General features: G+C 40.8%; 1 protein-coding gene across 4 annotated transcripts in view; it reads left to right on the top strand.

The window, feature by feature from the left end:
- MYO1B (myosin IB) overlaps positions 1–13,634 on the top strand; it is a 145,085-nt gene that overhangs the window by 12,801 nt on the left and 118,650 nt on the right. For all 4 annotated transcript variants that reach the window (XM_088022080.1, XM_088022078.1, XM_088022079.1 and 1 more), the window contains exon 2: positions 6,256–6,371. In XM_088022080.1, coding sequence (XP_087878206.1) covers positions 6,256–6,371 — 116 coding nt within the window. The remainder of the gene's footprint in view (positions 1–6,255; positions 6,372–13,634) is intronic.

The raw sequence follows: 13,634 nt of genomic DNA, 5'->3' as shown, positions 1-13,634 counted from the left end.
TGAGAGAGCAAGAGCAAGCACGGATGGGGGGTGGAGGCAGAGGGAGGAGAAGGAGAAGCAGAACCCTCCCCCCCCACTGAGCAGGGAGCCTACCGTGGGGCTTGATCCCAGCACCCTGAGATCACGACCTGAGCTGAAGGCAGATGCTTAACCAACTGAGCCACCCAGGCGCCCCTGTGCAAGCACTTTAGTAGGTTTGGGGATGAGTTGTTAAGTGACTGTGGAGATGGTAACACAAATAACTAAAAGTCATTCTGAAGAAAATCAGGAAGCTGATAGATAGGCAGATGGGATGCCTGGTTAGAGCCTCAGCAAAGCAGGGGTTTTAAAAATATATTTTGGAAGAAATTGATATTGAAAGCAATATCAAAGTAGTCATGATGGTGAAAACAAGTCATTGTAAGATTTCCGTATGTGTATTTTATGGTTTAGTTATAATTTTATTTTCAATTTCATATGGGGAATTGAAATGTAAATTTTCAGAATTTAGAGCTTCTAAAGATCTTAATGTTGGTGCAGGGAAGAACTATGATATGAAAGATCTGAAACTCTTCTGACTTTCCCACGCATGAACACTAATGTTTCATTCATTTAGCATTGCAGTCAAATGTGCGTACAGTTCCACATAATTGAGACTCGAAAAATACTCAAACTGTGCTTCACTATTTAACTTGAAAAAAGTTTCTTGGGTTAGATATCTTTCCAAATGTATTGTGTATATCCTTGTCATCAAAACCAGAATACTGTCTCTCATTTCGGCCTTTGATCGTCATGCTGTGTTCTGAGTTGGTGCCGTGTAATAAAACAGCACTCAGGGCCTGCTGAGCTGAGCTGTTGGCTCTTACTCTAAACAGCTCTTCATTTTTATGCTTGCAAAATCATTGTGATCAGTTCTTACTCCTTTTTTTTCTTTCTTTGCTTCTCTTTCCCTCTGTCTCTTTTCCTTTTTCCATTAGTGGCCATTGTTTCTTCCCTTAGGGTAGGAGTTCTTAACTCGGTCAGCTGTAGGCAAACTCTTATGTGCCTATTATATGTGTGTTTTTTTCTGGGGAGAAGTTTTGTAGCTTTCATTGGCATCTCAAAGGGATCTACAACTAAGAAAAGGTTAAGAAGTGCTCTGTAGCAGTATTTTTTAAAACTGTAAGTTTCAACCTGTAATGGGTGATAAAAACCACTTGATGGGTTAAGACCAGCAGTTTAAAAAAAATTTGTAATGAATAGAATTGAACAAATCCTATCAGTGTATCATAGACGGTAAGAGTATTTAGGGTTTTGTGGAAGTTTTGCTTCATACGTATGTGTGTATGTGTATGTAAATATACACTCAAACACCTACTTTGTCGTGATGAAAATTTATTTCTTACAATGAGTCATAGTTAAACATTTGAAATACGCTGCTACAGAATGGCCCCAATTTAGAGATGTTGTCACCCTTTCTCTGGAGTGTGCTGAGTTTATTAGAAATGTGGCTAAAATGAAAGTAAGTGAGGCCAGAAGGATTTTCTCTCCTTTTTTGAAATGTTTACGGAATTGATTACATCGGAATATTTAAAGAGAAGAGTAAGATAGAAGGTAGGTCAAGAGCGACAGTGTCATGGTTGCTGCCATCAAGAGTAAAACACGGTTCTGCGGGTCCTGAAGGTGAAGACCACAAGTGGTGGTTTTCACTTGTGGTTACGCATGACTTTTAGGGAGACTTAAAAATTTGTTTATTTATTTGAGAGAGAGATAGCAAGAGAAAGCATGAGCTGGGTGGGATGTGGGGGGAGGAGCAGAGGGAAAAGGAGAAGGAGACACCCCACTGAGCAGGGAGACCAACACAGCCTTGGTCCCAGGACCCCGGGATCATGACCTGAGCCAAAGGCAGACACTTAACCGACTGAGCCACAACTGGAGAGACTGGGGTTTAGATTACATATATCAGGGGTCTTTGTTCTGGGTTCTGAATTGCTGGATGCACGTCCTGCAGAAAATACTTCAGTTTTCACTGTGATCACAATAGGCATACTCTGAGTATTATTTGGTTATTCACAGGGCATCTGTTCTGGAATGCTACAGATATCTGAAATATGAAGACGGAGATTGTTTTGACTTAGGAATGTTTGTACATTCTTGATTTAATGTCTGCCCTTGAGAAATGAAAAAGTTGCTAATCGAATGTGTCATTTATAAAAAGTTAGAGTTTTTCTTTTCTCTTCCCTCCTTGTTCCCTCCCCCCACCCAGCTTCCTTCCCCCTCCTCCTCCCCACCTCTCCTCTCCCCCCTCCCCTCCCACTTCCTTTTTCCTTCCCAGATGTCAGAGGCTGGTCCCACAGGGCAGTGGGACTAAAGGGGGCTTTCCACTGTCATAGTGGTGGTGTGCATATGCCTAAGTACTTGGGGTGCAAGGGCTGGGAATCTGGAGGTGTGGTGAGCTGAGAAAGGGCTGAGATGGTTAGGAGGTTGGTTACATCAAGTAAATAAGTATATTGATTGAACAAATACGTACATACAAGGGAAAGAGAGAGCCAGGCTTGTCTCTGTTGGAGAAGGTAGATAGAACCTAACTGGGAGATAGTCTTGGCCATTACGGGGAAGGAGTCCCTTTCAGTGTAATTCACTTAATGGGAGAACATCCTCTGGATTCCAGTAGGAGTTTCTCTGGGTTCTTTGGGGCCCAGGGACAAAACTGAGATGTGAGCGCAGCCATAGAAGTGGTCTGCTGGAAAATGAACTGAGCCGCGGGAGGCCTTTTTGTGGGCGCCATTGGTATGGGCACTCTCTGAGCTTCAGAGTTGTAGTGTATCCTGGACACAGAATACACACACCTCTTATTACCAGTCCAGTAAGTGAGTGAACCTCTGGGGGGCAAGGGATGAATCTTGTTTGCTGCTCCCTTTTGTAAAGATTTATAAGCTTTTCTTTTTCTGTTTTTCTCCGGGTCATATTCAGAATAAAATGGACACACCCAGCCCTTTCATGTACATATCTGACTTTAAGAAACTCTTAATGACAGTAGTTACTCCAACCTCTTAATGCCAATGGTTACTAAATGAGTTAGTTTATAGTTCTTTTTAGAGCATGGCACAATGAGAAGATACCAACTTTAAATAATACGCAGTTGCTTCTTAAAAAAATAATGATGTATTCTCATTTGTAAGTCCGATTGTTAATTGATGTAAACATGAACTATCTGGTCGCTATTCTGATCCCCAAAAAGGAGGTATAATCTGGTATTGCAGTTACCTGAATGTGGAATGGATAGCTGCCCAAGACCAGAGTAGAATCATAAACTCTACCCAGTCAGTCCGCTGCTATCAGGAATTCTTCTGGGTCTCAGAGAAAGGAGAACTGTGACTGAACATTTGAGTTATTTGTTGACACAGTGTGGGAATATTTAAATCTTTGATGACTGCACGTAGACTGTTTAAAGAAGAAACCCATAAACAGCAAGGGCAGGTGTCATGGTAGAGGACAAACCTAGTTAGGAATTCAAGATTAGAGGATACATATCTGAAACATATACATAAAGTAGAATGGGGAGATAGCGCGGTTTCTTTTACTATTTCCTTATTTAGGTTGATAAAGCGTGTCCTGCTTGGCCCCTTTTCTGATTTGTTTTGAACTGTGTTGGTGTACCAGTAATTGTTGCTGGGTAACAAGCCAGCTCCCCATATTAGTGGCCTAAAACAACAACCATTTATTTGTGCCCAGTTCTCTGGGATAGCAGTTTAGGTGGACTTGAGGTCGATGTGTCTTCTGCTGGTCTCAGCCGGGATCATGCATCTGACTTTAGGCATCTGGTGGCCTGACCGGGGCTGGATGGCCTAGAATGGCTTCGCTCATAGCTGGGTGTCAGGCTCTGCAGCTCAGGGCACCTTAGCCATGCATGTGGCTCATGCCCATTCACATCATGGCTTCCAGCCACAGCGATAAAAAAGGGGTTCCTCCTATACAGGTACTTTTCAAGCCTCTGCTTATGTTTCATCTTATAATGTCCCATTGGATATTTGACAGGTCACACGGATGAGTCCAGATTGAAGGACTGGAGGAATAAACGATCTCTTTATAGAAAGAGTGGCAAAGTCACGTTTCAAAGGGATGTATGCCTACAGGGGTGGAAGGAATTGTTCTAGCCATCTTTGCAAACAATATCCCACAGTAGGAACCTAAGGGGAAAGGATATAGTTTAAAGGTTTGTTCGGTGGCAACACGTGGCATATAGGTTTCATAAAATTTTAGGCACTGTATGCAGTGTACTTGCTATTTCATTTTAACAAGAATAATTATATGAGAGTCACTTTCTTAGTGACGAGCTGGCCCTGTACAAATCAGTCATTGAGTTAACAAATATTTACGGGGCATCATTAATGGGCCAGACTGTTTCGAGGTGATAGGGGAAGAGCTGGGGTGGGGGGGGAAGCACACATAATTCAGTGTGTATAAAAGTCAGAAGTAACAAAGAGAAACTTATAACTCAGTCATATGGCTTTTGATTTTGGGTTTGAGGTGGCAGAGTTGTTCAGTATGTCAGAATGCTACAGAGGCAGATTTTTATCAAGAATTTAGCTGCTGTGAAGTTTGGTTTTAAAGAGCAACTTGACCATTGGTTTCTCTGCCAACAGCAAATATCTGTCTCAATTATTGTGGTTCTAGAAATTACCTAAAAAAGGAGAGTCATGTGCTTTTCTGCTGAAGAAGGCCGGTCTTTTAATCAGCAGATATTAAAAGAATAACCAGCCATTACATTTTCATATCTACCACTGTAGCTAATTCTAGTATATTCGCTAGAAGCCATTGAGACTGTTACTCAGTCTCCAGCATCTCCCACCTCCTTGCCCAAGGTAGGTTGGAGTGGGAAGAAGCCTTTTTGAAAATGCGGAAAGTTAGGAAACTTGGAATCATTTCTTGTCAGGCCAGATTAATTGGTCCTAGTGATAGAATGTCAGAAATGAATGTCAGAAATAAATGTAGAAAACTGCGTGGGAACAGAGTTTTCATTCACAACAGGGGTCTTGTCTGTGCTTGAGAGGATGAAAAAGTATGTGTAGAAATGACCTGTTCAGTTTTCCGGCATCAGGGTAAGTCTTTTGTAATTAAAATAATTGTGACCTATGTTAAAAAAAAAAATCAGAACGTTCATACTGTTCTGTTTTCTATTCCGTTCAGTTTTCTAGAAAGATCTGACAATCTTGAATCCAGTGGTGGCAATACGGGAAAAATTTGTTGCTCTAAAAAATGCCACCATTTGTTGCATGACACTGGAAAGGTGGGAAAGTTAAGAGTTGACTTTTTTCCCTTCTTTTTTTCTTTCACCTCTTAAAAAAATTTTTATCACTTACCTATTTTTGTTCATGTCTCATGCTGCCCCCCCCCACCATGATGTTGAAACTGAAAGGAAAAATGAAGCCACTAAAATGAGTTTCAGTTACGTGGCTTTCACTCATGGCCCGGTGCTAGTCTTTGTATGGAATGAACTGAACCAGACTACTGTTGCTGCCGGAAATCCAGATCAAAATGAAAAGGAAGATTAATAGCGTTCCAGTCTGTAGTGTGAGAGGGTTCATGTCTGCTAAAATACGGTATCGATCCCTCTAGAAGTACATTTACATTCCACATTGAATTTAAATTTGACGTTAAATGTACTCTCCTTTAGAAAGTACATTTAAATTTTGATGTTACAGTATGTTAGATAGAATATGAGATTATGTTGTTTGAATGCCCAAGGGATAACCGTGGCTCTTATATGGAGCTGTCTGCTGCCAGAGCCCGTTGGAGAGATTGATGGGCTGGGGTAAGGCCAGTCCCAAAGTAAAGGCCCTAGTTGATAGGTATGGATGTGGTTCAGGCAGAGGGAAATCCTGGGTTACAGTGGACTGGAAATGGCAGGATAAAGATGAGAGAAGGAGACACCAGTTCTAACCGGAATAAGAGAAAGCATAGCTGTTGCTCAAAATTAGCTGTGGTTGGTGACGAAACTTTTGGCAAGTGTGACAGGACTGTGAACTCTTACCCAGGACCTTAAATTAATCTAGAGATTTATTTTGAAAGGTATTTTCAATGTATAAATCTGTGCCTTCCATTTATCAGCAAAATGAATAAACATTATTGACCATGTGTCTTTGGAGATATTAAGTGTTCTTGAAAAGTATGAATGGTCACGCAGTAGAACTAGTTTTGTTTTTAAAAGGATGAAACCATGAGACACTGTGATTTAAGATGTTAAAACATGTCCTGTGTAATAATGAGGATATTTTTTGTTCTTTCTTTTGCCAGACGTACATTGGAAGTGTGGTTATATCCGTTAACCCATACCGGTCCTTACCCATTTATTCACCAGAGAAAGTAGAAGATTACAGGAATAGAAATTTTTATGAACTGAGCCCTCACATGTAAGTACGGGATTGAAGCGCTAAGTTTCTCTTTCACTGCAGGGATGTGTAGTTGACAGATGCGTCCAGCTGTTTCCCTCGAGTCTCAGGAAAATGTTGTCGTCACTTTTTAAAATTAGAGGAAGGAATGTGAAAGTCAATTGTTATGCCTTATTTTAAATTTCCAAAAAGGCAGAATACTTCATTTGGCGTCAGGCTTTTCAAGTTCTGAAATATTTGGGTTCAGGATGTAAAATATGTTCTATTGCAAATTGTGTATAAGTAGCAGCTGCTGCTAATTATTTTTGCAAATAAAACAAGAATGTACATTGTTTATTCTTTTAAAGAGCTAAAGCAGTATTTTCGTGGGTTGGGTCAAGAAAGATCCCAAGTGTTGGGTTGTGTAATGGTTTTTCAGCGAAAGGAATAAATAATACCTTCAGTTTATAAATCTTCATAGACACTGACATTGTTCACCAGATGTATATATGAGGCCAATGATTTCACCTTCCCCAAAACTAGTCACTTGTTTGATTTTTTTTCTGAAGGTCACTTGTTAGTGTAAAGAATTTCTATAAATAACAAGCTACAATAATTACGTAGCACCAAGGTTGAAGAACTCTGAACTAAAGTGAAAGAGCCTGTAGACTTTTAGTTGTGGTCTAGCAGAAAATAATTTTCTCTCTCTGATTGAAGATGAGCTATGGGCTCTGTTACTTTTGATAGAAAATAAAATCTAATAATTAAAGAATATATATATATATATATATATATCTCCCAGTCTTAGATGTTTCTCTTGATAGTGTAGCACATACTGACATTTTTGGACTGTTTGGAACTAAAAACTTAAGTTAATTCCTGAAAAGGGTTGTTAAAAGCTAAATACTGTATATTTTGCCAATCAAGTGGATTCTGATTATTCTGTTTTTGTCTACGAGTAGATTTTGCAAGTAGATTTTGCAAGTCATCTTGTTTCGTTTTGCCTGGAGAAAAATAAAATCTTGAAATTTGTTTTATAAAGTTATCCCTGTAGTTAAGTCCCTGTAATGCAATAATTTATTTATTTTTTTGCATTTTTTAAAATTTTATTATGTTATGTTAATCCCCATACATTACATCATTAGTTTTTGATGTAGTGTTCCATGATTCATTGTTTGCGTATAACACCCAGTGCTCCACGCAGAACGTGCCCTCTTTAATACCCATCACCAGGCTAACCCATCCCCCTACCCCCTCCCCTCTAGAACCCTCAGTTTGTTTCTCAGAGTCCATAGTCTCTCATGGTTCATCTCCCCCTCCAATTCCCCCCCTTCATTTTTCCCTTCTTACTCTCTTCTTCTTTTTTTTAACATACAATGTATTATTTGTTTCAGAGGTACAGGTCTGTGATTCATCAGTCTTACACAATTCACAGCGCTCACCATAGCACATACCCTCCCCAATGTCCATCACCCAGTCACCCCATCCCTCCCACCCCTCACCATTCCAGCAACCTTCAGTTTGTTTCCTGAGATTAAGAATTCCTCATATCAGTGAAGTCATATGATACTTGTCTTTCTCTGATTGACTTATTTCACTCAGCATGACACCCTCCAGTTCCATCCACGTCGTTGCAAATGGCAAGATTTCATTTTTTAAATGCTGCATAATACCCTCCAGTTCCATCCATGTCATTGCAAATGGCAAGATTTCATTCCTTTTGATGGCTGCATAATATTCCATTGTATCTATACCCCACATCTTCTTTATCCATTCATCTGTCGATGGACATCGTGGCTCTTTCCATAGTTTGGCTGTTGTGGACATTGCTGCTATAAACATTGGGGTGCACTTACCCCTTCGGATCACTACATTTGTATCTTTGGGGTAAATGCCCAGTAGTGCAATTGCTGGGTCGTATGGTAGCTCTATTTTCAACTTTTTGAGGAACCTCCATACTGTTTTCCAGAGTGGCTGCACCAGATTGCATTCCCACCAACAGTGTAGGAGGGTTCCCCTTTCTCTGCATCCTTGCCAACATCTGTCATTTCCTGACTTGTTAATTTTAGCCATTCTGACTGTGTGAGGTGGTATCTCATTGAGGTTTTGATTTGGATTTCCCTGATGCCGAGCGATGTTGAGCACTCCTTCATGTGTCTGTTGGCAATTTGTATGGAACCAGAAATACTTTATTTGATGACTATTTGTTTTAAATAATTCTAGGCCTTGAAACCATGCTTCCCAAAGTAAGATGCTTAGATCAGGGGTGTTAGAATCCCCCAGGAGCTTATGAAATATCTAGTTTCCTAGGCCTTACCTCTAGCAAGCCAGGAATCTACATTTTTCACAAGCTTTCCAGGTGATTCTTATGTATGTGCATGTTGTCTTAGATGTATGTTTACCGATATTTTCCTTTCCTTAACTGCTTATAGCAAATCATGATCTTTATGCAAGTAGTCTTCATAATATAATAATGGTTTGTTATTTATTGAGTATTTACATGTATGATAACTCATTTTATTCTCAGAATAATTCTGTGAGGTGTAGGTATTATTACAAATGCGGAAATTTTCCCAGAGCCACGCAGCTCATGGGGGAGCTGGGCTGTGAAAATAGTGCCTCTCAGCTAGAAATGGGCTTTGCCATTTTCTTGGTAGGGCCTCTTGCTGTGCACCTCCATCAGCACCCCAGGCCCTCCAAGGTAACCTTAGCTGTGCCTCACTTTATCTCCAGAGACTGCATGTCATTCTTCCATTTGCAGCTTTAATCTCCAGTTTGGGGATGTTTAGATATATAACAGATGTCTATTCTAGAACACAGAAGTTCATGCTCTGTAGTATCCATTTTTATCCCCGCCCCTGAAAGATTTCTAAGAGTCACTGTGGCACCGTTACCCTCCTTTACCCCCCTTACTTCCCAAGGAAAATAGCCACGATGAGCTATAAGATAAATACCAGTGTGCAATTTTTTTTTTTACTCAGTAAATGTTTATTAGATTGAGTTAGGCAACAAAACTTTTTACCATGATTTATGAAACACTGTGCATGGGGTGATGGTGCAAAGTCCAAGTTTATCTAATCTGAATTTGCCAGATTTGTGTCACACCCGCCTTCCCATCTTGCTTTGTTCTTTAGGTCCTCACCACACTCCTTTCCTCCGGGTCATATTTGCACATTCTGTACCTTCTGCCTGGAATGCTTTTCCCTTCTTTTCCCCAGTCAACTCCTGTTCTTCTTCCGCTAGTTCTCAGATTGCGTTAGACCTCCGCAGGGAAGAACAGTCCCTCGCCCTCTCCCGGCCAAGGTCAGATCCATTGCCCTTGTCGCAGTTCCGGGTTAATATTGCTTTATGGGATTTTTTGATTCATGTCAGCCTCACCTGACATGCCAGCTCACCATAACAATATTAACGCCTCAAAGTAATTTAAGGGCTGGGAATATATTGAACAGGACTTGGGCTCAAGTCCCAGCTCTTCGACTCGCAAGCTACGTGATCTTGAGCAAATTACTTGAAGAAAACTTCAACTCAGAAATTAAGCAATTTGCTCTGTTCAGTGGGAAAGTAATTATTAACTCCTAGGATTTTTGTGAGGGGTAACTATCTAGTAGATATTTAGATAATATGATTATCTGGTATATGTCAAGTGCTTGGTATGGAATGGGCCACAGCCCTGTAGTAAAGGAGAGCAGCTGCTATTAATAGTGATAAATGTAATTATTGTAATAATGAGAAGTAGGGAACACATTTTGAGCATCCTAACATGCCCTTTCTTCCCAGTTTCTCCTCCATGGTGGGACATTTTCCACTTCCTTTATTTTTTTATTTTTTTTAAAGATTACTTATTTGAGAGAGAGAGAGAGAGAAAGCTCGAGCGGGAGAGTTAGAAGGAGATGGAGAGAGAATCTCAAGCAGACTCCATGCTGACCATGGAGCCCGACGCTCAATCTCATTGACCCTGAGATCCCCGCCTGAGCCGAAACCAAGAGTCGGATGCTTAACCGACTGCACCACCTAGGCGCCCCTCCACTTCCTTTAAAGCATTTTCCCTGCATCATTCTTTGTGAATGTCCAACTTTTGGTAGTGTCTGAAATGGGGTTCGTGCTAGCTAGGTTTCCTACTAAAACCTAGTCCGACATTCGCAAATAGGAATTTTGCAGTATAATAAGATAGATGACCTTAGGCTTTTGATGAATTCTAACGGTAACTCTTTTAAGAACTTGATCCCAGTTTGAATAAAAAGCTTAAACAGCTGCTCAGACCACGTATACTTTGAAAATTTTGCCAATTAATTTACCCCAGATGACATTTGGAACTTAATTTGACCTGGTATTGACTGTTAGTCTTCAAAAATATCCAGGTACTTCTCTTCTAGCTCATGTATTTTTGAAGGTGTCCAGAAATTATCTTTCTTTAAATTTCAGATGATTAAAAAATATTTAAATTTCATGTAGGTATGTGACTTTGAGATAGCGGCCGTGTGTAAATGAGTAAAATGAAAATAAACAGTGGTTTCGTACCTATATTCCCTTTCAAAGGTATTTTCTGCTGGCATACCTCTTCTCCTGCTCCCTTCTCTGAACTCCTCCCCCCTCTGTGTTTGGAGCCACACCTTGAGCATGGTATCACTGGGGGTCATGTCCAGAAAAAGGAGGGCTCCACGGGGCAGCTTAGGTGACACCGTTTGCCTTTCTCATTGTGTAAAGAGTGCCTCTCCAGTGTGATTCTAAGGTTCTTTACACATTAGGAATTTTTTTTTTTTACATATCCCAGTGAGGACTTAGTACCTTCAGATAACTCAAGAACTGTATTCATGGAGAAGTACCTCAGATCACCCAACCGCATAGACAGGAAAGAATGATAGGGAAGAGATGAGGAAAATAATTAAACTACTTAGTTTCCCTCCACTCAGTTAGAATAGCACCATGACAATCCACCTGATACAGTATTTACCAAATCCACTGGCCTTTTGTTGGGTGATTGCTTTTTGACCTTGCAGCACTAGATACAGTTTATTATTATCCTGTGGATCTTCCTAAAATCAGAGCATGCTACTTCCCTTCCCAGAAACCTTTCATGGGCTCCCTATTACTGTTTGAGTGAACTCCCAAGTTTCGTCGCACCTTTCATGGGCTCCCTATTACTGTTTGAGTGAACTCCCAAGTTTCGTCGCACCTTTCATGGGCTCCGAGCCCTATTACTGTTTGAGTGAACTCCCAAGTTTCATCGCTTGGTGTTCAAGCTCTTTGCAGTCCAGCCTCGGCACACCTTTCCAGGCCCACACACCAAGCTCCTTCATGGAACTTCCTTTTGAGTCCCAGCTTTTTAGGTCTTCTTCTTGCCACTCCTACTGCATACCCCGTCTCTACTGTTAAAACCTGGCCAGTCTTCTCGGGGCTGTCTGAAAGCTCAATGCACAAGTGACTTCTCCCTCTGAGTTACCGGAACCCCTCCTTGTGTTTCTGTGTCATCCTCTTTAATGAGATGGAAGCTTCTAGAGGTCAGGATCCTTTCCCTGCATATGTCTGTGGCTCTTTCATGGCTTTTCTCTTAAGAGCTCAGTGACTATAGACCAAAAGAGGTTTTAAATCATTTTTCATTTCATTTTACCTGTGTGTTATCTGATCTCTGGTAGTTTAATGAAATCAAACCATTCTTAGTAGGGTATTTGCAGTGTTTATTCAGAATTTTGTGGAGTATAATGAGAATTTCTTCTCATTCTTATAAAAAATGTAAGCCAATATTTAATACTATTTTTATGGTGCTCTTCAATCCTGAGTGTTCAGGTTCCATTTATTCATGATCTAGAGCACTTTTACCGTCTGATGAAGTGTCTAGCCAAGGGAACATGGCAACATAGAAGGAAGAGTGTGTTGTAACCCCTACCAGCATCCCCTCTGGGTGGTCACAGCCCAAGAGGAAGCTGAAATGTGTCTTTAGCTTAGGATATAATGTGGTAGCATATTACATTAGGCATTACGAGCACCATTTGAAGCAAGCAGTCTTTCCCTCTTAGTAAATGAAAAACCCTGCAACAAGTATTTTTTTTTTAAAGATTTTATTTATTTGACAGAGAGAGACACAGCAAGAGTAGGAACACAAGCAGGGGGAGTGGGAGAGGGAGAAGCAGGCTTCCCGCGGAGCAGGGAGCCCGATGTGGGACTCGATCCCAGGACTCTGGGATCATGACCTGAGCCGAAGGCAGACACTTAACGACTGAGCCACCCAGGCACCCAACCCTGCAACAAGTATTAAAAACTGAGGAAAATGGCTTAAGTCTTCAAAAAATTTTGCTATTCTCATCTAAAAAATGAGAAAGTAATTAATGGGAGGATTTGGACAGTGCTTATGCCAGTGTTCCAGACATGAGCCCTCTGTCACTAGGGAACTTTTGGTCCATAATTCTGGGCCAGATTGATTTTGTAGGACCACATGCCATTGTCCGTAGCGTGACATTGCTGGAAGGCTTGTGTGTTTTACGTCTTTGTTACTCGCGTTATCATTTTTACTCGAAGGCAAACCAGATAAATGTTATAAAGAATATTTCTAACTATATCTCAAAATGTACTAGTGCTGTGGGTGTCCAGAGCTTAGGATAAAAGTCCAGGACAGAAGATCCGGATGTTCTCCCTTTTATAACATCAGTATTTTTCTCTACAGGAGAGTTGGAATTCTGTGAATTCCAGAATTGAGAACTCTTATGACAGTTAGACCCTGCATTCTCATAGAGGTTGTTTGTATAAGAGTGTGAAAGTGCTTTCTTAAGGAGAAAGAGAGAGAGAAAGTTATTTGATGTGATGTTATGTTGCTGAGACTTTTGTAGTTTTGCTCTCATTTCAGTTTTTGGAATAACTGAGCCTCTAACTGATTCTGTACCTCTCCAGAACTCACTTGCAGAATCAGATTTTGTGCTTTCCCACCTAGCGTTCTTTCTACTTCCTGCTTTAGAAAAGTTACTCATTAACCGAGCAAATATGTATTGAGCGCTCACCCATGTTCCAGGCTGTCTGTTAGGCACCGGGATGCGGTTGTGAACAAAGCAGATAAAATTCCTGTCTTCTTGATGGAAACACTTTCTTCTCCTAATTTAAGTTTATAGAAACCAAGATTGTTCCAACCATCAGTTACGATCCCTGTCCTCTCGTGTGGTTTGAGTCAGGAGCTGATAGGTTGTGGTCTGCAAGGTTCTGCGTCTTTGTAGGCCTCTGACCCGTACAGTGACTTGCGCGACAGTGTCCACACTCTGTTGTGAGTTCCGGTGTAGACTCCTTAAGCTAACATTTCCTATTGGAATGACACTGTCTTGA

Source organism: Eumetopias jubatus, unplaced genomic scaffold (assembly GCF_037043125.1).
Source record: "Eumetopias jubatus isolate StellerSeaLion01/CBP00866 unplaced genomic scaffold, mEumJub1_p1.0 scaffold_3, whole genome shotgun sequence".
Taxonomy (NCBI): Eukaryota; Metazoa; Chordata; class Mammalia; order Carnivora; family Otariidae; genus Eumetopias; species Eumetopias jubatus.
This window is presented reverse-complemented; position numbering and strand designations above follow the sequence as displayed.